This window comes from Oncorhynchus gorbuscha, linkage group LG09 (assembly GCF_021184085.1).
Source record: "Oncorhynchus gorbuscha isolate QuinsamMale2020 ecotype Even-year linkage group LG09, OgorEven_v1.0, whole genome shotgun sequence".
NCBI lineage: Eukaryota > Metazoa > Chordata > Actinopteri > Salmoniformes > Salmonidae > Oncorhynchus > Oncorhynchus gorbuscha.
In genome coordinates this window covers 25,624,117-25,651,244 of record NC_060181.1, presented here as the reverse complement: position 1 = coordinate 25,651,244, position 27,128 = coordinate 25,624,117, and the positions used below count along the sequence as shown (strand labels likewise).

Here is a 27,128-nt window from a genome sequence, read left to right as displayed (position 1 = left end):
CTCCCTTCCTTCCTTCCTCCCTCCCTACCTACCTACCTACCTACCTACCTACCTACCTACCTACCTACCTACCTACCTACCTACCTACCTACCTACCTCCCTTCCTTCCTTCCTTCCTTCCTCCCTAGCTCCCTACCTCCCTTCCTTCCTCCCTACCTACCTACCTACCTACCTACCTACCTACCTACCTACCTACCTACCTACCTCCCTATCTACCCTCCCATTGCCCTGTGTTGGCCCAGCTCTCCCAGCTCTCCATAATACTCCCTAGCCAAAGACCATTCAGTGACGTGATACTGAGCACATAAAGAGCAATATTCCCTTTTTATAGGACACGATATACGATGTCCATTATAGTTTTGAGGGAAATGTTGACTGGACATTTTTGTGAGGAACTGTTGTTATGGCTTGCTATTCATTAAGTGGAAAATAGTCTGCAGTTTGACTCTCTCCATCTTTCTATATCATCTCAAAAGATGAAATATAACATCTATCTGAGAGTTTTTTTATCGACTTCACTTATCCTTCTTTCCCCCTCCTCTTTTTCCCTCTCTTCTCTCTGTACCTCTCTTCTCTCTCCCCCCTCCCACATCCTCTCTCTCTCTCTCTCTCTCACACTCTCTCACTCTCTCTCTCTCACTCTCTCTCTCTCTCTCTCTCTCTCTCTCTCTCTCTCTCTCTCTCTCTCTCTCTCTCTCTCTCTCTCTCTCTCTCTCTCTCTCTCTCTCTCTCTCTCTCTCTCTCTCTCTCCGACTGTCTTTCTCTCTGTAGTATTTTATCTACTGTTGTATCCTGGGTCTGGTGTCGTGTTCTGTGTTCCTGAGGATCAACTATGAGCTGAAGATGGTTGTAATGTTAGTTGCCATGGTGATCTACAACATCATCATCCTCCAGACACATGCACCCCTGCTGGACGGCTACAGTACTGCACTCTACAGCACACAGACACTGGACAGGTACACACACACACACACACACACACACACACACACACACACACACACACACACACACACACACACACACACACACACACACACACACACACACACACACACACACACACACACACACACACACACACACACACACACACACACACACACACACACACACACACACACACACACACACACACACACACACGGAGGGATAACAGGTTAGAGAGACAGCGTTCCTTTTATGAAAACCCTGGTGTTAAACATAGGGTAGAAGCCAGAGACACACAGCCTTTAGGGAATGACTGTGGAGGTGTGTAGGGTAGAGAGATGAGCAAGCACACCAGTGTTCATTTTGGCACTCCTTTTTTTAGATTTAAATAGTCTAGTTTTAGTCATTTCGACAAAAATATAATATGAATAATGATTTATTCTAGTTATTGTCAAAATGACGAAAACAGTGGGCCATTTTTGTCAACTAAATGCCCTTTCATTTTAGTCATATTTTAGTCACATCACATTTGTATTGCCTCATGAACCTAAACTGAACATAAATCACTGACTTCTATGTGTACAAACATACATAGCCTTGTCCTGTCAACATATTTTTCTGCATAAAATCCTATCACATTATTTTCTTCCCAACGGCCAAATTGACAGAAGAACATAATACTCTGCAGCAGATCAAAACCTCCAGTCTAACATGTTGTCTAGCGCCACCAACTGTTTCAGTGGCACCAGCCCGTGATTTGGTCGCACCTATTTTTTTCTGCGGTGTTATAATTCACCTCATAAAGTAATTAACTGTGCCTCAGACTGTGTAATAGAACACTAAGATGGTAAGCTATTCAATAAGTACTATTTCATCTAACATGTCTAAGCAGGAATGCATGATTCAATATATGTTGATGTGCAACCTAATCCAGTGATTGTCATAAATTGTGAGTTGAGAATAGGCTATTGGTTTTATATTTTACTGTTAAAATAGGTCTCTAGAATTTTCTGAACTGTTTTGTTCAATAGAGATGATTTTGACTACATCTTATATGCACTCTATTTTTGGGCTCATACACCACATGAGGAAGTGAAAACTCAAAACACATTAGCTGGATTGCTAACGCTAACTATAACACCCACTGCCAGTAGTCATGTATTAATTAACATTAAAAGTAATGCCCTAGAAAGCTTTTCAGTTGTAGCCCTCTTACCCTGTGCCGATGGACAATTGCGCATTTCGCGTGCTTTGATATGCTTATAGCCATATCAAATATCTCAGTTGTAAAATAATTGCTGTTAACCTCAATATTAAGGGATGACAAAATAAAAAGTATACCCACAGAAAGCTGAGAACCACATTAGCTTCTCCCAAAGCTATGTCATTTCCCGCAATTGGATTTTGAAATGTTATGCATTTTTTTCTCTCTCCCAAAGAGCACGTCAAGTGGCTCGCTCAACAGCAGCAGGTCCCTGTGGAACAGGCCCAGGGGCTGGGCAGACACTTTCATTACAGGAATCATGAGGATAATGCACTTTACTGTTTGACCAAATCATGGTTTTAGCAAACCAAAAAATAGGATGTTTTGAAACGTTTGAGTGAGCAATTAGACATTTTACCTGCACAGCCAAGTGAAAGGTTTGCAAAATAGTACTAAATAATTGCGATCTGGAGCCCTTCCCCTTGACATACTGTAGTTAGATTTTTGATCAAAGTTGTGTCTTAAGTAGTGGTCTGATAGGTTGCAGCACACTACTATCTAGCATTATCAATCTATTAACATAACATTTCTGACATGTGTTTTTCAGCATTTTTTTGGTTTTTATTCTGTCTCTCACTGTTCAAATAAACCTACCATTAAAATGATAGATTAATCATTTCTTTGTCAGTGGGCAAACGTATAAAATCATCAGGGGATCAAATACCTTTTCCCCCTCACTGTGCATCTCCCTTGTCTCACTTACCCCTAATATATAAATCAATCCTGAACATATAAAACAATCAATCCATAATATATACAAGACAATCACAATATGATACACAATAGGCACCAAAAGGCAGACCATATGCTATCCCGGGCATTTTCTTCTCACCCTTCTACTAGAGTCTTACGACTCACTTTGGAGACATGCTACTATTTAGCATGAAACTACATTTAGAGGTTATACATTTCAAATTCTTTGGAAGAATAGTGTCAGGATTTGGCCAGGGTTGTTCCGGTTTCTGGTCACTAGATGCCCCCATTGTGCTTTTTGACCTTTTGTTTTCCCTTGATCTCCATTATTATTTGCACCTGTGCCTCATTTCCCCTGATTGTATTTAAACCCTTAGTTTTCCTCAGTTATTTGCTCTGTGTTTGTATGTTAGCACCCAGCCCTAGTATTCTGTGAACTATTGTTGATCCCGGTGGACTCTCTTGTGGAATTCTGTTTTTTGTTCTTGTTTATTTATTTTTTAGTATCTTTTGAGGCTTTTTATGCTTTACCTTCCACCTTGTGGATTTACCTTTTTTTGTCTTGGAGGATTACCTTTGTTCTTGTAGGATTCCTTTTGAGGTTGTGGAGTTACATGTCTTCCTGAAGGACTTCACTAAATACTTCATTAAATACACCGTCTCAAGTACTGCTGTGTCTGCCTCATCTTCTGGGTTCTGCCGACTATTCGTGGCTCAGTTGGTTAAGTGACTGTTTCTCACTCCGGAGACCCGGGTTCGTAACCGGGTCCTGACAGAATAGTATAAAAATGTTTCTTTCCCCATACCACTTTTAAATCTAAAAGGAACAGCGTGAGTTTCTCTCCTAATGGAATAGTTGTGGTTATCCTGTACCAAGTCAAAGTAGTTATATACTTTCAAAAGTTTTGAGTCACTTAGAAATGTCCTGGTTTTTGAAAGAGAAGCACATTTTTCGTCCATTAAAATAACATCAAATTGATCAGAAATACAGTGTAGACATTGTTCATGTTGTAAATGACTGTTCTAGCTGGAAACTGCTTTTAATGGAATATCTACATAGGCATACAGAGCCCCATTATCAGCAACCATCACTCCTGTGTTCCAATGGCACGTTGTGTTAGTTAATCCAAGTTTATAATTTTAAAAGGCTAATTGATCATTAGGAAACCCTTTTTCACTTATGTTATCACAGCTGAAAACTGTTGTTCTGATTAAAGAAGCAATAAAACTGCCCTTTAGACGAGTTGAGTATCTGGAGCATCAGCATTTGTGGGTTCGATTACAGGCTCAAAATGGGCAGAAACAAAGGACTTTCTTCGGAAACTCGTCTATTCTTGTTCTGTGAAATGAAGGCTATTCCATATGAGAAATTGGCAAGAAACTGATCTCGTACAAAACTTTGTACTACTCCCTTCAGAGAACAGCACAAACTGGCTCTAACCAGAAAACAAAGAGTGGGAGGCCCCGGTGCACAACTGAGCAAGAGGACAAGTACATTAGAGTGTCTAGTTTGAGAAACAGACGCCTCTTTGAGAAACAGATGCTTCACAAGTCCTCAACTGGCAGCTTCATTAAGTAGTACCAGCAAACACCAGTCTCAACGTCAACAGTGAAGAGTCGACTCTGGGATGCTGGCCTTCTAGGCAGAGTTCCTCTGTCCAGTGTCTGTTCTTTTGCCCATCTTAATCTTTTCTTTTTATTGGCCAGCATCCCGAAGTCACCTCTTCACTGTTGACGTGAAGACTCTCTCCTCGACTTCGAGCCATCTAAGGCTTTCAAAAGAGGAATGGTCAAGATGTGTAATTGCTGGAAGTTTAAGAATAATCCTGACTAATTTGTTCTGAGATGTCTATTGTACCAGGAAGAGCACACATTGTCAAAGTGGTGCTGAACAAGATCCCCAGCCAATGTCCCCCATTGCGTTCTTATCCAGATATTTGGAGGTTCTTGACAGAAACCTAATTTTATGCTTTACTTTGGAGATAACGTTGTTTGCCATGCTCTCTCACCTGTCAGATGGTTATCTAGCACACAACCAAGATAATTGACAGTATTTTGCTGTGACTACTATGTCACCTACTTCCACCTTAAAATCAGGGGATTTCCTGTTTCACTTTGGACCCGAACAAGATGGCCATTTATTGCCATTCAGAAATGCATCACTGAGGGCTTTCTCAACCACATTTTGTCTTTGTGGGAAACCAACAGAGTAGAATCATCTGCATAGAGGAAAAGGTCACAGGCAAATGTCTGATAATTTATATACAACAGAAAGATGATGTCTCTTGAGGTCAGAGGTATTTTTCCCCATCAACTTCTGGGTGCAAACACTGTCTTCTTCTGTGGAAATGTTGCATTCAGTCTTTTTTGAATCTACACAATAAAATGGGTCAAAACATTGGCCCTTTTTTGTATTATACCCCATTTTTCTCCCCAATTTGGATCTTGTCTCATCGCTGTAACTCCCCAACGGGCTCGGGAGGCGAAGGTCCAGTCAAGTGTCCACCGAAACATGACCCCAAAAAAACAATTTCAAAAGTGTTATTTTAACACCAGCTCAGTGGGACTGTATATATTTGACACTTTCTGAGTTAAACGTACACCATTGATTTTGCTGTGCGCACACATAACTTTTTTAAACCTCCCGCTTTTGGCTGGATATGTCAATGCGTAGTATATATATGCATACTTTATGAGCAGAATTACTGTCTTACCTCAATTAGCCATGAACCCTAGTTTGAAAGCAACTATTTGTCTGGAACCTGTGCTGCACAATTGTTCCCCAATGCCAGTCAGCCCCCAATGAACTTCAGCCCCTTGCCATATGAGTGACAGCTAGTAAGAGGCTATCATGCACACACAGCAGAGGGAGAAAGAGAGCATTGATGTGGTGCACATATCTGCACATATGTGACATAGTGTGCAATTGTGAGCGCTGCTTTCAGAACTACTGTCTAAGTATACAAAAGTACCGGAGAATCTCTTTAACACTGCTCCTGCCCTCTCTGTGATCTGTGTAATAATAGGCCAGAACTTATTAGGGAATGTCTGTCAATATTCCTCTCAACTGTCAATCAAATGTTGTCGCTATGGAATATAACTTTTTTGCCGGGGTAATTGTTGCTGCAATCATGACTGATGTTCTATGATATTGGGTTTTTGTGTTGATAGAGTGGAATTGATTTTTCTGATATGAGGAACAGTTAAAGAAAGAGGGAGTGAAAGAGAGGGGGGGGGGCAGAGGAGGAAATTCACTCCTGAGACCCATCAAGTTATTACATCTATAGAAAGTTGAGCTTTCAGCTGGGGACAGACTAATTCTTTTGTTGTTGTTCTTTCGTTCTTTCTTTCATCTCTTTTCTCTCTCTCTACTCACCCCTCTCTCCTCAGGCCAGGCATTCTAAAGGATCTGAAGACGATGGGTTCTGTTTCTCTCTTCATCTTCTTCATCACTCTACTGGTGTTAGCACGACAGGTACCTGTTATAGCTATGGAATAACCATGTAGTGACTATGTAATAGCTATGTACCTACTATGTAACAACTGACTTCTGCCTGCTTCAGTGGTGGCAGGTGAAAATAGAATTCAGTAGTTCACACAGATGGAAGACAGAGAGAGAGAGCGAGAGAGAGGGGGGGGGGGGTGTTGTACTGTTTCTTCTTTGCGGCATTTTATTTATTTATTGGCCTGAGTGGGCCAATAGGAATAACAGATAACTGTTCAAGCCAGCATAATGTAACTTGCAGGCCTGATGTGGCCTGTAAACTAGTAGGTTCCTAACACCACTGTGTTGGGGTAAAACATGGCCATCAAAGTAAGGCCTTATGATATATGTAATGTATTGTCATGAACAGTTTAATTTGAATGATCACATTAGCCTACAGTAGGAAGTCACTCGGTGAAATCCACAGAACTGAACATCTTAAAATAACAAATTCAACAACCATCTCTGTCACTAACAAATACATTCATGGGTTATAAATCTACAATTAATTTGAAAAGGCAAGGCACACTGGGAAATGATATTGGGGTGTGGTTTAGTAGGGGCATGGATTTCAATGATGTATTTTTGGCCACCTGTCAGTGGAGGTGTTGTACAGTTGTCGTCAGTTGAACAGTGTTTCCTCCGACACATTAGTGTGGCTGAATCGGGACATGCCAGTCGGGACATGCCAGTCGGGACATGCCAGTCGGGACATGCTCCCGAGCCCATTGAGGAGTTGCAGCGTAAACAGGTGTTTAGAAATACCTCATTTACCGTACGTTTTTAGACCCTTTTCTATGAGACTCGAAATTGAGCTCATGTGCATCCTGTTTCCATTGATCTTCCTTGAGATGTTTCTACAACTTGATTGAAGTCCACCTGGTAAATTCAATTGTTTGGACATGATTTGGAAAGGCACACACCTGTCGATATGGTCCCACAGTTGACAGTGCAGTCAGAGCAAAAACCAAGCCACGAGGTCGAAGGAATTGTCCATAGAGCGCCGAGACAGGATTGTGTCGAGCCACAGATCTGGGGAAGGGTACCAAAAAATGTGTGCAGCATTGAAGGTCTCCAAGAACACAATGGCCTCCATCATTCTTAAATGGAAGAAATTTAGAACCACCAAGACTCTTCGTAGAGCTGGCCGCTCGGCCAAGCTGAGCAATCATGGGAGAAGGGCCTTGGTCAGGGAGGTGACCAAAAACCAAATGGTCACTCTGACAGAACTCTAAAGTTCCTCTGTGGAGATGGGAGAACCTTCCAGAAGGACAATCCTCTTTGCAGCACTCCACCATTCCGGCCTTTATGGTAAAGTGGCCAGACGGAAGCCACTCCTCAGTAAAAGGCACATGACAGCTGCTTAGGGTTTGCCAAAGGCACATAAAGACCCCCCGACCACGAGAAACAAGATTCTCTGGTCTGATGAAACCAAGATTGAACTCTTTGGCCTGAATGCCAAGCGTCATGTCTGGAGGAAACCTGGCACCATCCCTATGGTAGCATCCAGTGGTGTAAAGTACTTAAGTAAAAATACTTTACACTACTACTTACTAAGTATTTGTTGGGGTGTCTGTCCTAAAGAAAATAATGTACTTTTTGCTCCATACGTTTCCCCTGACACCCAAAAGTACTTGTTACATTTTGAATGCTTAGCAAGACAGAAAATGGTTAAATTCACACACTTATCAAGACAACATCCCTGGTCGTCCGTACTGCCTCTGATCTGGCGGACTCACTAAACACAAATGCTTTGTTTGTAAATTAGGTCTGAGTGTTGGAGTGTGCCACAGGCTATCCTTAAATTTAAAAAACAAGAAAATTGTGCCGTTTGGTTTGCTTAATATGTTTCTTTTATAAATAATTTGTACTTTAACCTTTACTTTTGATACTTAAGTATATTTGTGCAATTACATTTACTTTTGATACTTAAGTATATTTAAAACCAAATACTTTTAGACTTTTACTCAAGTAGAATTTTACTGGGTGACTTTCAAAGTGCTTGAGTAATTTTATATTAAGGTATCTTTACTTTTACTCAAGTACGACAATTGTGTACTTTTCCCACCACTGGCAGCATCATTCTTTGGGGAAGTATTTCAGCGCCAGGGACTGGGAGACTAGTCACGATCGTGGCAAAGATGGCAAAATACAGAGAGATCCTTGATGAAAACCTGTTTCAGAGCACTCAGGACCTCAGACTGCAGCAAAGGTTCACCTTCCAACAGGACAATGACCCTATGCACACAGTCAAGACAAAACAGCCGTCTCTGAATGTCCTTGAGTGGCCCAGGCAGAACGCAGACTTGAACCCGATCGAACATCTCTCAACACACCTGAAAATAGCTGTGCAGCAACGTTCCCATCCAACCTGACAGAGCTTGAGAGGATCTGCAGAGAAGAATGGGAGAAACACCCCAAATACAGGTGTGCCAAGCTTGTAGCGTCAAACCCAAGAAGACTGTAATCGCTGCCAAATGTTCTTCAACAAAGTTTTGAGTAAATAATACTTAAGTAAATGTGATATTTCAATATCATTATTTTTTTATCAACTTGAAAACATTTCTAAAAACTGTTTTTGCTTTGTCATTATGGGGTATCATGTGTAGATTGACGAGGGGAAAAAACAATTGAATCCATTTTAGAATAAGGCTGTAACGTAATAAAATGTGGAAAAAGTCAAGTGGTCTGAATACTTAACAAAGGCACTGTATATTATGTCAATTATGCATATTATGTATTTCATCTAGTGTGTTTTGTTTCCTGTTTAGACCCCAGGAAGAGTCTAATTGGGGATCCTAATAAAATAGCAAATACTACAAGTTTGAGCATGTCTGCTGCCGGTTCCGAAGTCTTTATAGACACTTATATAAGAGCATGTGGCGATAAAGACTTTAAATATTATTGTAATATCCTTAACCCAACACTGAGTGACCTTGTCAAGAGATACAAACCTCTTAGTGTAATGGTTAAAAAATTAGGTTTTATTGTCACTTGTTAAATCCACTTCAATTCGTGTTGATGAAGGAGATGAGACAGGTTCATTCTTAAAACTACCTCCATACTTCCATTCTTTTTTTCAACCGGTACCAGTTATCTTCAGATGAGCTCCGTGACACTGCTGGGAGTCATCGAGCAAAATGGAGAACGTGTGATTTGTGAAAATCACACCTATCCACAGTGGGGTCACATTAGTTTGTGGCCAAAACAGTTCAGGTGCTACAAACAAAAGTTGGCACATTGACGGTTCCGTGGGGCTTGTAGGGGCCGTAGACCACCATCTTGTTCATGAGCATCTCATCTTTCCATAGAGTGGTCATATTAGTTTGCAAGTCAGACTTTTTCATGAGAAGAGCGATTTTCGGGATGTCTCATGGTCTGACAAACACCGCTGTAGCTTGGCCACTTCCCACCACAGATATCTATAGCTTAAAAACTTTGAGATTTTGATGGGGATTGTTTTGTGTTATGTTACTTAGATTTACGCACCGGTGCAGCAATAGACTCTAGAGAAGATTTTTATGCCTTGAGACAATTGAGACATGAATTGTGTATGTGTGCCATTTCGAGGTTGAATGGCCAAGACAAAATATTTAAGTGCCTTTAAATGGGGATTGTGTCAGAAACTGAAGCACTGCTGGGTTTTTCACACTCAACAGTTTCCCTTGTGTATCAAAAATGGTCCACCACCAAAAGGACATCCAGCCAACCTGACACAACTGTGGGAAGCATTGGAGTCCAAATGGGCCAGCATTCCAGTGGAATGCTTTTGACACCTTGTAGAGTCCATGCCCTGATGAATTGAGGCTGTTCTAATGGCAAAAGAGGCAGGTACAACTCAATATTCGGAAGGTGTTCCAAATGTTTTATACACTAGTGTTAAAACACTTCCTAGTGTTAAAAATACTTTAATCCCAGGTGGTGCAGTGGTCTAGGGCACTGCATCACAGTGCTAGCTGTGCCACCAGAGACTCTGGGTTTGCGCCCAGGCTCTGTCGCAGCCGGCCGCGACCGGGAGATCCCTGGGGCGACGCACAATTGGCCTAGCATCATCCGGGTTAGGGAGGGTTTGGCCGGTAGGGATATCCTTGTCTCATCGCGCACTAGCGACTCCTGTGGTGGGCCGGGCGCAGTGCGCGCTAACCTGGTCTCCAGGTGCACGGTGTGGCTGGCTTCCGGGTTGGATGCGCGCTGTGTTAAGAAGCAGTGCGGCTTGGTTGGATTGTGTTTCGGAGGAAGCATGGCTTTCGACCTTCGTCTCTCCCGAGCCCGTACGGGAGTTGTAGCGATGAGACAAGATAGTAGCTACTAAACAATTGGATACCACGAAATTGGGGAGAAAAGGGGGTAAAATTAAAATAAAATTTAAAAAATAATTTAAAAAATAAAAACTTTATAAGGTGTTTTTGCATAACACCATTGGTGTAAACTATATGTACTTCCTGGTGTTAAAATAATATATGAGGTACTATTGCATAACTCCATTGGTGTAAACTATATGTACTTCCTGGTGTTAAAATAATATATGAGGTACTATTGCATAACACCATTGGTGTAAACTATATGTACTTCCTGGTGTTAAAATAATATATGAGGTACTATTGCATAACACCATTGGTGTAAACTATATGTACTTCCTGGTGTTAAAATAATATATGAGGTACTATTGCATAATACTTAATTCCCTAACACTGACAAAGTGTAACATCATCAGTACTAAGAACAGTATTAATTTAACACTCAAAAGTGTGGACACATATAGACACTGGGCCAGTGTTCAATTTGACACTGGAGAATTTGCTGTGTAAGGTAGAGGGTAGGCTTTCATGATAATTGAATGATTTTTGCTGGCGCTGGCATCAACAGATTTCTGCCTATGCCACTGCTCTGGGGTACCATCCATCACAGCTGTTCCGATTCAGATGTCCTGGAGAGTCTTGTGTACCCAAATATACCATCCCCAGTGGACAAGAGCTGGCCCATACAGTTCCCCCTGTTGTCAAACTGGGTTATAGTCACCAGAAGGGTAGGGGCTGTGTTTGGGGATGACGCACATGTCTAATTTAATTGCAGTATTTGGTTTGCTGTATTTTAAACGATTTTACATTTTTTTGCCTGTTTCTTTATTTTAAATCCTTTCTGGAGGTGTTAAATTGTCCTCCCTTGCAGCATCTGGCTGTAAACATGAGGTAATGAAGAACAGATGAATGATTCATTAATTAACCATCATTAGCTAGTTGCCTACTAAACAGCCTCTCAGAATACCACTGTTCCTGCCTGGCCTAGTTACTAGGCCTTCTCAACTCTTCACATGGATGACCTAGCTAGCACCCACACACATGCATGTGTGCGCGCACACACACGTACGTAGCCACTAGCCCACAGGTAGCCATAAGGTCTAACACAGAGAGCGCGCGCACGCACGCACGCACACACACACACACACACACACACACACACACACACACACACACACACACACACACACACACACACACACACACACACACACACACACACACACACACACACACACACACACACACACACACCCCGGGGCGTTTTGACCTTCATCTCGGCACCCGGCTGACCTATTTAGACATGTTTAGAAGTCCCCCAGGTGTGGATAACCAATGAGAAACCAGCGCCTACTTTATGCTAATCAGGCTGGTGTTCAGCGCTCCCTGAAGCGAAGACAGCAACGCTGCTATCCTCTGCTTTAGTGTCTTATTACCAGAGCGTTCATTTCCCATGAATAAAAAACATGCTCTGAAGGGTCAGTTGGTGAGATAGGTTGCGTCCCAAATGGCACCCTAATCCCTATAATAGTTCACTAGTTTTGAGCAGGGACCTTGTCAAAAGTGGTGCACTATAGGGAAAATATTGCCATTTTGGACGGAATCTCTTATTCCGCCTTTAGATTCTCTCAATGGGAGAGGGAGATGGGAGAGAGATAATAGTGGAGAGTAAGAGGATTGTAGGCCTATGGGGGAGAAAAATGACAAAAGTATTATTTTCTTTTTCCATGTCGTTAAAGTTATGAGAATGTGAAGCAGTGACTCTCCAAGTGGACAATTGAAATACATTTTGCTTTGAGAACAATGTGTCTGACCTATGTGTTCTGTTCTTCTCTTACATCGTTTCATAAGTATAGTGAGTAGAGAGTCAAGACCAGTCTCCTTTCAACTTGATAAGTTCAGCAAATTCCTGAAAATGCATCACCTACATTTACAGTAATAAAAGACCATCACATAGTTGGTGCTATTATTGGTAAACCTTTACTCAAGCGTAGTCATTTAAGAGAGTAAAATAACATGATTTATTATTGACTTTATGACCACAGTATCTTTACCGTCTCTGTGTCCTCCTGTTAACAGAATGAATATTACTGTAGGTTGGACTTCCTGTGGAGGGACAAGTTCAAGAGAGAGTGTGAGGAGATCGAGACCATGGAGAACCTCAACAGGGTTCTACTGGAGAACGTTCTACCTGCCCACGTCGCAGAACACTTCCTGGGACGCAACTGGAAGAATGAGGTGGGGCAGCGACCATTCACAGAATATAACCTTGAGAACTCAGAACCACAGAACAAAACTAATTCTTATTCTAGAACTCTTTCAAGACCGGGCTGGTCCCTGTTGTTCTGCCGCAATAGGCGAGACCAAAAAATTTGTCTCGCAAAACTAGATTAGTCCCAGTAAGCAGATGTATTTTCCTGACATTGAAGTTAGGTTCAATTTAGGTTTTGAATGAAAGGTGAAAAATAATTTCCGTATATTTAAAAAAATTTAGGACGTTGAAAAGGCATATTCTCCGGACGTTGAAAAGGCATATTCTCCGGACGTTGAAAAGGCATATTCTCCGGACGTTGAAAAGGCATATTCTCCGGACGTTGAAAAGGCATATTCTCCGGACGTTGAAAAGGCATATTCTCCGGACGTTGAAAAGGCATATTCTCCGGACGTTGAAAAGGCATATTCTCCGGACGTTGAAAAGGCATATTCTCCGGACGTTGAAAAGGCATATTCTCCGGACGTTGAAAAGGCATATTCTCCGGACGTTGAAAAGGCATATTCTCCGGACGTTGAAAAGGCATATTCTCCGGACGTTGAAAAGGCATATTCTCCGGACGTTGAAAAGGCATATTCTCCGGACGTTGAAAAGGCATATTCTCCGGATGTTGAAAAGGCATATTCTCCGGACGTTGAAAAATACTTATTATCCAGATGTTTAATTCAAGTTAATGTTCAGTTCTGAATGAAAGTTTTACATTTTTTTTATTTCTAGTCTTCTATGTTTGGGCCAAATCAAGGCGGGTCAAGACCAGACAAAATCTGAACCAAACATATCCGTGGATGCGGAAATCAAAGCCGGTCCGGAATTGCACCAAGAAAATACAAAACAAAAGGCGTCTGTCCGTGCTTACTGAGGTGTAGTCTACAGGTTTGTCTGAAATGGACTTATGAATGCCCATCTATGTGGTAAGCCTACTGTTTGTAATATACAAAAAAAAACATCTGGACATGACTAAAAACAAATGTCCAAAAGACATTGGCTCGTGCTCATCTAAAAAGCCCTTATGCAACTGGTTGAGAGAAATTCTCATTGTTTTTGGGCAGAATTAAGTGAGGTTAATGTGCTGTTGTTGTTGGAGGAGCGTCTTGGCCAGTTTTGCTCAGAAAATGCCGCCCTCGTCAATCTGCCACCGTAGGTGGCCGCCTTAATCTTGCATAGTGAGCGGGCCGGGCCGTGTTTCTAGAAGACACAAAATAAATGCATTCTAGTACTAACTTTAGAACCACACATTCTAACCCTATTTTGGAATTGCATTGATCCATTCCACTGACCTGTGTCTGTGTGTTTGCTTCTCTAGGATCTGTACCACCAGTCGTATGAGTCGGTATGTGTGATGTTCGCCTCCATCCCAGACTTTAAGGAGTTCTACACAGAGTCAGACGTCAACAAGGAGGGCCTGGAATGTCTCAGACTCCTCAACGAGATCATCGCTGACTTTGACGAGGTGAGTTACTCTGTCCTCATTGGTTTCTTATCACTTCTGTCACACATCTGTGTAGGAACAATAAGTAGGCCTGCATCCATTGTGACCATAGCATATGTGTAGGTATGTACGGCAGGACCAAATCGGAGAGATAGGTAGGAACAAGTCCATGTAAAGCTTTTTATGTTAGCAGTAAAACCTTGAAATCAGCCCTAGCCTTAATAGGAAGCCGGTGGAGAGGATAACACTCTAATATGATCGATTGTTTTGGTACTAGTCAAGATTCTATACGCCGTATTTAGCACTAGCTGAAATGTATTTAGTGCCTTATCCGCGTAGCCAGAGAGAGTAGAGCATTGCAGTAGTCTAATCCTGGAGTGACAAAAGCATGGATTAGCATTGCTGCATAATTTTTGGACAAAACATTTCAGATTTTGGAATGTTAAGAAGATGGATATGTTTGTCAAAAGAGAGATCAGGGTCCAGAGTAACACCGAGGTCCTTCACAGTTTTATTTCAGACGAATGTACAACCGTCAAGATTCATTCTCAGATCCGACAGCAGATCTCTTTGTTTCTCGGGACCTAGAACTAGCATCTCTGTTTTGTCCCATTTTTGAAAGAAAAACATTTGTTGCCTTCAACTACCTTCCGTCTGAAACACAGGCTTCCAGGGTAGGGAATTTTGGGGCTTCACCAAGTTTTATTGAAAATGTGTGTGTCGTCTGTATAGCAGTGAAAGTTGACATTCTGTTGACATCACCAAGAGGTAAGAGGTAGCCAAGAGGTAGCATATACACTGATTATACCAAACATTAGGAACATCTTCTTAATATTGAGTTGCACCCCCCATTTTTCCCTCAGAACAGACACAATTCTTAGGGGCATGGACTCTACAAGCTGTCGAAAGCATTCCACAGGGAAGCTGGCCCACGTTGACTCCGATGCTTCCCACAGTAGTGTCAAGCTACTGATAGTGACAGGAAACTGTTGAGTGTGAAAAACCCAACAGCGTTGCAGTTCTTGGCACAAACCGGTACGGCTGGCACCTACTACCATACCCCGTTCAAAGGCATTTCAATATTTTGTCTTGCCCATTCATCCTCTGAATGGCACACATACACAATCTATGTCTCAATTGTCTCAAGGCTTAAAAATCCTTCTTTAGCCTGTATCGTCCCCTTCATCTCAATTGATTGAGGTGGATTTAACATAAGGAATCATAGCTTTCACCTGGATTCAGCTGTTCAGTCTATGTCATGGAAAGAGCAGTTGTTCTTAATGTTTTGTATACTCAGTGTATAGGGAAAACAATACTGGTCCTGAAACAGAACCTTGAGGAACACTGAAACTTACCATTGATTTGTCAGAGGACAAACCATCCATAGAGACGAACTGATATCTTTCCGACAGATCTAAACCAGGCAAGAACTTGCCCGTGTAGACCAATATCCAATCTCTCTGAATGAATGTGGTGATTGAGGACAGACTCAGAGCCTTGGTCTGACGCCATTCAAAAGTAATTTACCACCTTCACGAGTGCGGTCTCAGTACTATGATGGGGTCTAAAACCAGACTGTAGTGTTATGTATACATTATTTGTCTTCAAGATGGAAGTGAGTATCTGAGCAACAGCGTTATTTTTTTATGGGAGATTTGATTAAAGGCTGATTTAGCTTTTTCAGGAGAGGCTTTATTCCTGGCTCCTTTAGTGAGTTTGGTTCACATCCGGAGAATAGAGAGACATTTAATAAATTCAACATAGGAGGGCCAAGCACAGGCAGTAGCTCCTTCATTAGTTTAGTTGGAATAGGGTCCAGTAGACAGCTGGAAGGTTTAGAGGCCATGAATATTTTTGTGAATGTGTCAGGATTCAAAAACTCAAGTGTCTCCATTGATCTGAAGTCTTTGCAGTTCTGTGCAGATTCAGGACAACTGAGTTTTGGAAAAAATACACATATTCAAAGAGGAATCTTTCATTTGTTTTCTTGTGATCATGATCTTTTCATTGAAGATAAGTTCATGAAATCATCACTACTGAAGTTCACTTCCATCCTCACTTTGAGATTGCCTCTCTCTCTCTCTCTCTCTCTCTCTCTCTCTCTCTCTCTCTCTCTCTCTCTCTCTCTCTCTCTCTCTCTCTCTCTCTCTCTCTCTCTCTCTCTCTCTCTCTCTCTCTCTCTCTCTCTCTCTCTCTCTCTCTCTCTCTGTCTCTCTGTCTCCGTGTGTGTGACAGCTCCTGTCCAAGCAAAAGTTCTAACCTCTCTCTCTGTGTGTGACAGCTGCTGTCCAAGCCTAAGTTCAGCGGGGTGGAGAAGATAAAGACTATTGGCAGCACCTACATGGCTGCTACTGGGCTCAACGCTACACCTGGACCTGAATACACACAGGTACATGACACACACACGCATAACTGTAGGGATAAATTACCTTTTTCCTCTCAATGACAGTTCATGGTGTGAATAGGAGGGGATAGATTTTAAACCCACAGAAATGATCAAACTCAGCTACAGCATCAACCCATCTCCAATTACAGGTGTAGAGTTGTATGGTGGTGCTAAACAACACTCCCTGTCATCTCTTCCCTCTCCTGCCCTTTTCTGTCTATTTCGTATCTCTCTACATTACCATTTCTCTGTTTCCTCTCTCTGCTTCCCCCTCTCTCTCTCCTTACACTATCTTTCTCTCTCAGGAGCATGACCGGCAGTACATGCACATTGGCACCATGATGGAGTTTGCCTTCGCCTTGGTCGGGAAACTAGATGTCATCAACAAACACTCCTTCAATGACTTCAGGCTACGAGTTGGTATGTGTGAGTGAGTGAGTGAGTGAGTGAGTGAGTGAGTGAGTGAGTGAGTGAGTGAGTGAGTGAGTGAGTGAGTGAGTGAGTGAGTGAGTCTGGTACAGTCTGTCTTATATGGGACCTCTAACCCCTCTTCCTGGTTGTGTCAGGGATAAACCATGGTCCGGTGATTGCGGGGGTGATCGGAGCGCAAAAGCCTCAGTATGATATCTGGGGGAACAGTGTTAATGTGGCCAGCCGGATGGAGAGTACTGGGGTACTGGGGAAAATACAGGTAATCAATTCATACATTTAGAATACAGCTACACTAATAGTAACGCTAAAATAATACCAGCTGCGTGCAGTTTTATTTTGTACCACTAGTGGTCGCTGCAGAACTAGGTCAAGGTTAATGAATATGGTATGCAGGTACAGAGAAGACGTTATGCAAATGTAGATATATAATAATATAGAACTATACAGTATACTCAAAGCCACTCTTCGACTATTGTTCTTTCCTGATTAAGTCTTTAGTTATTAATATAAAATATTACATTTATCACAGAGATCCTATTAAAAGTTCAATATGGAATTCTAGGGAATTTTCTGCCTACATGTGATTTGTGTTTTCGCTGCTTCCAGGTAACCGAGGAGACGAGTCGTATCCTGTTGACGCTGGGCTACATGTGTTCATGTCGCGGCATCATCAATGTGAAGGGGAAGGGAGAGCTCAAGACCTTCTTCGTTCACACAGAGATGACCAGATCGCTGTCGCAAGGGACTGTGATGCCTTGAACATCATACACTGAGCAATTTACACACGCACGCCTGCAAGAAGTGCACACACACACATGCCCGCAAGCGTGCCCACACACACACACACTCTTAAACTATACAAACACATGCATTTACATACACACAAATGGACTTGCACACACATCAGGGCTTCAAACTGGTAAATAACTACATTTGTCAAGGAACAGAAAGGAACAGAAACGGAACCGGGAACGAAAGTGATCCAAACGGTTTTTCACCTAGTCCGCCCCCCCCCCCTTTATCAATACTAGTTAAGGATACTATAACAACCCTGGGTTTATAAGCGCAGATATCCACTCTGCCGCTTGAGCATGCTTTTGCGGCACAGTCGATAGTGCGCTGGACTTCGGGCTAGAAGGTCGTTGGTTCGAGACCTGCTCCCTGCCTGTATTAGTACAATACTATAGGCCTGGTTATCACCTTTTCGTTGAAATTATTAAACCTTACAAAAAGGTAAGATGTGTTTTTAATTCTGGTGGCGCATGTCAGTTAGCTAGCTAGCTCAAGCTTGTTAGCTAGTTAGCGCAAAGGACATTCGATATTTCTCCATAGAAGCCGCTCCGCCTAGGTATAATTATGTGAACCTAATTCAGATAATGCATGTCATAACAAGATGTCCTGCGCTTCAAGCCTCCTCAACCCTATCTTGCTCTCTTCCCACCCACAAAATTTCAGTCGCATCTTGCGCCATAGGCTACACTTGTCTGTCCATCACGCATGGAATCAGCTTGCCTGCTCTATCCACAATGATTGGTAAAGTAATTAATAGTAAATAAAGTAGTTAAAAAAGGAACCGAAAGAAACGATATCAACCTGTACTTTTAGCTTTGAACCGGTTCAGAACTTTATTTTGCTGGTCGGAACACTGTAACGGAACAAAATAAAATTGGGGTTCTGTTCATAATGAAATAATTGGAAAATAACTTTAGTTCCAACCTGACACATACGCGCATGCACAAATACAGCACATACACACACACATACAAGGACTTATACAATCACACACACAAACACATTCAAAACTGCCTGCTGTAACAGAACGTATCTGTCAAGACTCCTTGTTTACAACAGTAACTCTCAGACCACTTCATCTGAACCAGACAGAAGGCAGACAACATTTAGAACAACAGACAGAACAGACAGACGGCTGTACATACAGTATTACCTGCATCGTCCCTCCTTAGCTGGTTACAGTAGTGGCTGGACTTCATAGGTTACAGTCGTCCTTAGATGCTGATCTTAGGTCAGTTTTGCATCCCCGTCCCCCGTGTTTAGGATACGCTGATCCTAGATCTGTGCGCAATGGGAATTTCTAGCTTTAGTGGATTTCAATGGCTGCCCAAATGGTTGTGTGGTGCAGTGCAGAGACAGATATTGAGAGTATGTGTCAGGATTCTAGTCAGAGCCATCTTGGCACCAATAGTCCTTTCATCATTACAGTACTTTTAGTCAGAATGGGGAAAAAAAACTGGTGTCAACATGAACAGTAGTTTGCCAAACCTTCTATAGCTAACCTATCTCTAAGATCTGGAGCAGAGCTTCTGTCAAGCAAAGAGCAATGTACGTGGACCTCAAGAGCAGCCGGGAATCAAGAGCTACTGGACTTTTGTAAGAAAACCAAAAAACTACATCAAGAACAGGAGAACGTTTCCATGTTTTGACGGCATCATTTTCTTACTCATTAAAACCATTTGTATATAACTGAACCAATGTGCCTCCTGTCATTGAAAGTCGACTATTTATGATTGCATTTCACAAAGTAGATTGATAAACAAGTATTTTGATCAAATATTGTACTTTATTATGTATGTCACAAACATGTGAGCCATAATGTATAGTTACAATCTTTGTATTTTAAAATATGTAATCAGATTTTATAATATATATAGCTATATATATATATATATAATTATTTTTTTTAAACTTTTTTCTTTTATCCATCTTAAAATATATAATCTCTCTTTAAATATATATCTATTTCTATAATGATCTATTATCTTTAAATATCTTTACTACGCAACACCACACTGACTGTATCAGTTGGGTGTGTTGTTGTGCCCATACATATTCACATTGATAAAACCATTACTCTCCCTCCCTCACTGCTCCCACTCTATCTCTGGTGTTGGGAATACGGACTGCCTCACACAGGAACCACTGATCCGTATCCCTCCTCAAAATTGCGTGTGATCCCGTTTTTCCTGAAGAACTCGGTGTGGATGTGAGAGATGCGGGCAAACTGCCTGCCAGGTTTGTAGAGGGCAGGAGGCAGGCGTCTTCCATACTCTGATGAGGACAAGACTGGTGCAGGTCTGGAAGACTCCTGAAAGAGAAGAGAAACAGGGAATGAGCTGAGAGGGAGGAAAGGGTAATAAAGATAGGAGAAAGTGAGAGAAAAGAGGATGATGGTGAATGAGAGAGAGCAGAAAAGGGGGAGAGCAGGTTAATCATTTAGATGTTTAACACCTTACCAGACACCATTACACAGCTTTACACCCATACAATTCTACATATAATCTCTGTGTTTTATACCTGTAATTGGAGGTGGGTTGATGCTGTAGCTGAGTTTGATCATATCTGTGGGTTTAAAATGGATCTCCTCCAGTTCACACCATGAGCTGTCATTGAGCGCAGAATTACTCTTTACTGTAATTAAACCTCTCTACAGTGAGTGCAGCCCATTCACTTCACAAGTGTGTGTGTTTGTCCACTCACTTAGCTAGTCAACTTCTCCACTTTCACTGACTCAGAAACTAGACCCACCACTGGTGCTGCTTCCTGCCTGACAAGCATAATGACTGACATAGTTTCAGCACAGAAAGTGTTGGGAAACTTCCACCTCGCTAACAACCACCAGTGGCATACAGTGACAGCCAGCTGCTAGCTATATTTACTCCCATAACAACCTGTTGACGTATGGCTTGTCGGCTAGTGCAGATGCTGCCACACCTGCTGCGGGTCAAACAGACTGTCAACTGGGAAAATGTATGACTAGTTTCACGAAACCACAAAAAATATCAAATCAAATTTTGTTTGTCGCTTGCGCCAAATACAACAGGTGTAGTAGACCTTACCGTGAAACGATACAGCTAGATTTGGTCTGGATTAATAACAGGCTATTCAAATATAGCTGATAGGAATTGTCATAGGCAGAGATCTAGGGACTTAAACTCTGGTTTCGGAGTGAGTGCACTCACTAACACCTGTGCCACGAAGGTCCAAAACCCTTGGTATAGATAGGCAGGTTATAGCACACTATGGTTTTAGTACACATCATAGTGGTGGTCATAATAACCGTATCAGGGCATACAGGGAGGCTGCTATACCACTTTACCCTCCCCAAATCTTAACACCACCTACTTAGATCAGCGCAGGAGCAACAGGTGTTACTGTACAGATGCCATATCTTAATTTGACCCACTTTCTCACAACAGGAAAATAATCCTGCAGCAACAGAGAATGTAATTTATTACGTGGATTACAATAAATGTAGATTTTTTTTGTCGGGGTTGATACATTTTTGTTTGGGCAAATCAAGTCTGAAATGTTGAAGTGTAAATTAGAAGCCTTTTTAGACATTGAATACATTTGCATTTCCGGCCGTGCTGGAAAATTCCTGCAAAAACAGGATGGTCAAATTAAGATATGGCACTGTAGCTAGCTAGTTACCTCTGAGTACAAGTCTAGTCCCCTGCTGTTGGAGTGCTCTCTATCGTCGCGGTGTAGTTTGCTGTCATAGCCCTCCGCCCGCCGGTATATGCAGTCGTATAAGGATACCTCCCGTGCCTATGGATTTTTGGATCATTATAGGTTTGTGTGTGTGTGCTTGCGTGACAGACAGACAGACAGACAGACAGACAGACAGACAGACAGACAGACAGACAGACAGACAGACAGACAGACAGACAGACAGACAGACAGACAGACAGACAGACAGACAGACAGACAGACACAGAGGGGGGACGTGGAAGACAGTGGGATATAACGTTAGTGATGATATACGTAGCTAGCCATCTAGCTATGTGTGTTACAGTAAAAGGTGTGATAGATAGAGTGGGGGTGACGGAGTCGTCTTGAAAACCTGACCCTAGGCAATACAGTGACGTCTCTGTGTTGACTCAGGTCGGGTTTTCAAGACTAGTCAGGAAGAGAGAGGGAAATGTGACGGGAGAGAGAGCCCAGCTAGAACATAACATTCTGAGAACCATGTCTCTTAAAGCTTGGTGAGAGCGTTGTTGTCCTATGCTTATTTTGCATACAACCTTCCCACAAAATTCTGGGAATGGTGCAGGATAGTTGTTTGGCTTTGGAACATTCTCAGCACATTAAAGGAACTTGACAAAATAATGTTATTTTCTTGATATTTCATTACTTAAACAGAACGGTTCCTAAAAGTTCAAACATGATTACATTTCATTTAATTTTTGCTAATGTTCTAGGAAAGTTCCACAACTGGTTTGACATTGGAAATGTTCTCAAATAGTTTAGAGAATGTTTGAAACAACATTCTTCCATGGGAATTTCAATACTTCAGCATAACGTTTCCTACAGGTTTCATCATGGTTCTATTGAAAGTAATGTTCTCAAATTGTTCCGGGAACATTAAGAAACATTGTTCGTCTGTGTGAATGTCAGTACTTCAGCAAAACGTTTCCTACAGGTTTCCTCATGTTTCTAGATAAATTCATGTTCTCATTCATGTTCTTAGAAACAACATTCTTCTGTGGGAACTTTCAATAAAAACCACAAAAAAAACATTAGTTATGTCAAAGAACTTTCTAAGAATGCTATTTAAAAACATACATCACAGGAAGTCGGTGGCACCTTAATTAGGGAGGATGGGCTCATAGTAATGGCTGGAGCGGAATTAGTGGAATGTTATCAAATACATCAAACAAATGTCTGTATATTTGATTCTATTCCATCTGCTCTGTTCCAGCCATTATTATGAGCCGTCCTCCCCTCAGCAGCCTCCACTGGTATACATTATGTTCTCAACCTCAACAAAACTCGCTCTACCCTCCATCTTGTTACGTGTGTTCAGGTGTGTTGGCCGTACCCACTAATTGGCCACACCTGATCTGATTGAGTTCTTGTTTCTTTAGACATGGGGTCTGTTTGAGTAGTCTAAAAAGCTTTGGTTTCATTTGTAATTTACTCTGACTATCATCGCCAATTTCAGAACACTCATCTGAGTGTGCTAGAGCGCAGAATAACTGATCCATTTTACGAACACGCAGCACTCATTGAATATGACCGGTATCAGTAAATGTCGGAATTTTTTATTTATTAAATTGTTGCCAGCACCACAGTTATGGTCACTAACACCCTTGATAACATGAAAACAGCCTAACTAGCTCTGCTTGGGCGAGTAAAATCATCAGAGTGAGGTGTTCTCTCATTTGTGGGTTAGTTAACTTGGGTGCTTGACTGCCACTGTGAGGTCAGAACGCTCTTAGGCCAGAGAGTGTCCAGTGTGCCGTCTGAACGTTCCAAGAGCAAACCACTCTGAATTTACCAACAGACAATTTGACAACACTCTGAACTTAAGAATGTCTCAGAGCGCACTCTCACACACTGGAAACTATTTACGAATGCACCCTTTGTATGAGTAAAAACAAAAATGGCATGCGAGCTCCTTCCTGGTGGCGCAGTCGACAAATTCCATGGATAGAAAACAGAAGCTCGTGTAGGTTTGAAAGCTCACTGACACCGAGTCACAATAAAAATATATATTTTAAAAAATGTGTTTGCATGATTAATGCCTAAGCAAATGAATGTCCATGTGTCCTATCTGTGCTTGGAGTTCAAAACAGTTAACCCAAGCTAACCTAGCGTAGGACCCCCTATTATCGGCATATTCAACAACGTTTAAGAAATACTTCAACAGTGTTATCAAGCCATCAATGTTTTGTGACTATTGGTGTCATAAAAATGTTAGCTAATGGGTTAGCAATTAGCATGTTTGACACTTCAGTGGAAATACTACTATTATGAGCTTTTTGATAAGCGGTTTTGCAAAAGAAATACAACCTGTATTATCAGCATACGGTCCCCAGTTATTGGCCTACTTACTATTTTGTTCAATTGCAAGATATATCAGTTTAATTTTGGTCAAAAAAGAGACAGCAACCTCATATCCGAAGTGTTTACTAGATAGTTGACTAGTTGGCTAGACTTCCAATCAACTTTACATTGCGTAGCCCGGTGCGCCCTCCTGTAGACTCTTAAAAATGGTTCTTCACCAACATCTTCTTCAGTGTTGTAACCAAATGTCTCGCTATTTATTTTACAGATTAATCGTATGTTTTGAGAAAGTCAAGAACAGTTTAATACTAACATAAATGAGTATGAATAATTTAGGTAAAAAGTTGTATATTAAATGTGTCTATCGCACAGCCGTATTTTACAATATGCAGCGTGTCCCACAAAATGTGTATATACACTGCTCAAAAAAGTAAAGGGAACACTTAAACAACACAATGTAACTCCAAGTCAATCACACTTCTGTGAAATCAAACTGTCCACTTAGGGAGCAACACTGATTGACAATACATTTCACATGCTGTTGTGCAAATGGAATAGACAACAGTTGGAAATTATAGGCAATTAGCAAGACACCCCCAATAAAGGAGTGGTTCTGCAGGTGGTGACCACAGACCACTTCTCAGTTCCTATGCTTCCTGGCTGATGTTTTGGTCCCTTTTGAATGCTGGCGGTGCTTTCACTCTAGTGGTAGCATGGGACGGAGTCTACAACCCACACAAGTGGCTCAGGTAGTGCAGCTCATCCAGGATGACACATCAATGCGAGCTGTGGCAAGAAGGTTTGCTGTGTCTGTCAGCGTAGTGTCCAGAGCATGGAGACGCTACCAGGAGACAGGCCAGTACATCAGGAGACGTGGAGGAGGCCGTAGGAGGGCAACAACCAAGCAGCAGGACCGCTACCTCCGCCTTTGTGCAAGGAGGAGCAGGAGGAGCACTGCCAAAGCCCTGCAAAATGACCTAGAGCAGGCCACAAATGTGCATGTGTCTGCTCAAACGGTCAGAAACAGACTCCATGAGAGTGGCATGAGGGCCCGACGTCCACAGGTGGGGGTTGTGCTTACAGCCCAACAACGTGCAGGACGTTTGGCATTTGCCAGAGAACACCAAGATTGGCAAATTCGCCACTGGCGCCCTGTGCTCTTCACAGATGAAAGCAGGTTTACACTGAGCACATATGACAGATGTGACAGAGTCTGGAGACTCCATGGAGAACGTTCTGCTGCCTGCAACATCCTCCAGCATGACCGGTTTGGCGGTGGGTCAGTCATGGTGTGGGGTGGCATTTCTTTGGGGGTCTGCACAGCCCTCCATGTGCTCGCCAGGGGTAACCTGACTGCCATTAGGTACCGAGATGAGATCCTCAGACCCCTTGTGAGACCATATGCTGGTGCGGGTGGCCCTGGGTTCCTCCTAATGCAAGACAATGCTAGACCTCATGTGGCTGGAGTGTGTCAGCAGTTCCTGCAAGAGGAAGGCATTGATGCTATGGACTGGCCCGCCCGTTCCCCAGACCTGGATCCAATTGAGCACATCTGGGACATCATGTCTCGCTCCATCCACCAACGCCACGTTGCACCACAGACTGTCCAGGAGTTGGTGGATGCTTTAGTCCAGGTCTGGGAGGAGATCTCTCAGGAGACCATCCGCCACCTCATCAGGAGCATGCCCAGGCATTGTAGGGAGGTCATACAGGCACGTGGAGGCCCACACACTACTGAACCTCATTTTGACTTGTTTTAAGGACATTACATCAAAGTTGGATCAGCCTTTGGTGTGGTTTTCCACATTAATGTTGAGTGTGACTCCAAATCCAGACCTCCATTGATACATTTGATTTCCATTGATCATTTTTGTGTGATTTTGTTGTCAGCACATTCAACAATGTAAAGAAAAAAGTATTTAATAAGAATATTTCATTCATTCAGATCTGGGATGTGTTATTTTAGTGTTCCCTTTATTTTTTGGAGCAGTGTATATCAGTTTTTTTTAAACTCTCAAAACCTAACTTACATAAATTGCAATGAAAATCGGTGGTCAGCTAGCTGGAATGGTGTCTTTAGTCGCAAAACGTACCGTTATTTTCCAGTTCATCTAAATGTTGAGTAGAGGTGATTTAATTCTCTAACCGCTAGAGAGTGTACGAAGTTAGGGTGTGTCCGACGTTGGGGGGAAATTAGCTAACAGTCTTATTGAACATTTCAGTTAACGTTTTAAGGAAGTTATTCAAAAACCTCAAAATAACCTCAAATGTATGTTCTCAGAACATTAAGAAGACCTCCCAGCAAAACATCCAGAGAACAATAATAAAACGTTCTCAGAACAGGCTAAATTTTCACACTTCTGTTCTCAGTCAGGAAACGTATGGCTTTGTTCCCAAAACCAATTGGAAAACCAAAAAGGTACATTCCCACAACTTCTAAGGAACCAATTGTGCTAGCTGGGAGAAAAGAGAGAGGTGGAGAGACAAAGGGGTTAGAGAGTGAGAAAGAGTGAGAGGGACACACACACGGAGAAAGAGAGACGGAGAGAGAGAACTATAGGTTTTCTAGCTAGCTAGTTTAGCTAAGTACGTTAGCTTGCCACCCATACCTTGGAGTCACTGTTGTAATAGGTTCTCTCTTTTGGTTCAGTTCGTCTTGGTGGAATGTAACTATACACAGATATAGTCGAAACTGGTTTTGTTTTCGATTCAAGTAACACATCCATCCTATAGCTATCTATGTAAAAAATAATAACGAACTTTCTAGTTTAGCTTGGTAAACAAAAAATAGCTACCAGTGGCGTCTATGGTTGCTAAGATACTAATCCAGTGCTACTGCGCACTAGGAACACACATCTCTGTACTTTCCTAGAATGCGCAGCCACATTTATTACAGCAATAATATACATTTTGCTTTCTTTTTTTCTCTCCTTCATCTGCATTTAATCAATCTGAGAACTAGTTAGTTTAAAGCAACATGGTCCTATATGCACCTTTACAAAATGCCCATAAAAATGTATTACACACTAACTGGCATGAGGCGTATACCAAACTTCTAAAAATAATAGACAGTATAGGTCTCTGGTTCGAATCCCCGAGCTGGCAAGGTAGAAAAACCTGCCGTTCTGCCTTT

At 42.0% G+C, this 27,128-nt stretch overlaps 2 protein-coding genes across 5 annotated transcripts in view; one reads left to right on the top strand and one right to left on the bottom strand.

Moving 5' to 3' along the window:
- The window catches only part of adcy2b (adenylate cyclase 2b (brain)), a 139,993-nt gene extending 120,325 nt beyond the window's left edge, over nt 1–19,668 (top strand). For 3 of the 4 annotated variants that reach the window (XM_046361819.1, XM_046361818.1, XM_046361820.1), the window contains 8 exons: nt 772–956; nt 6,278–6,362; nt 12,749–12,907; nt 14,245–14,391; nt 16,652–16,759; nt 17,062–17,176; nt 17,323–17,447; nt 17,795–19,668. In XM_046361819.1, the coding sequence (XP_046217775.1) occupies nt 772–956; nt 6,278–6,362; nt 12,749–12,907; nt 14,245–14,391; nt 16,652–16,759; nt 17,062–17,176; nt 17,323–17,447; nt 17,795–17,947 (1,077 nt within the window). In that variant the 3' untranslated portion in view covers nt 17,948–19,668. Of the gene's footprint in view, nt 1–771; nt 957–6,277; nt 6,363–12,748; nt 12,908–13,658; nt 13,803–14,244; nt 14,392–16,651; nt 16,760–17,061; nt 17,177–17,322; nt 17,448–17,794 lie in introns of those variants that run through there. The other variant, XM_046361821.1, reaches the window with a different exon arrangement.
- Nucleotides 19,669–19,759: 91 nt separating this feature from the next.
- Nucleotides 19,760–26,802, bottom strand: lg09h5orf49 (linkage group 09 C5orf49 homolog). Its single transcript, XM_046360846.1, has 3 exons — nt 26,605–26,802; nt 21,638–21,754; nt 19,760–20,291 (listed from the first exon to the last, which is right to left on the bottom strand). The coding sequence occupies exons 1-3, from the start codon at nt 26,719–26,721 to the stop codon at nt 20,112–20,114; spliced, it is 414 nt and encodes a 137-aa protein (XP_046216802.1). The 5' UTR covers nt 26,722–26,802; the 3' UTR covers nt 19,760–20,111.
- Nucleotides 26,803–27,128: the final 326 nt, after the last annotated feature.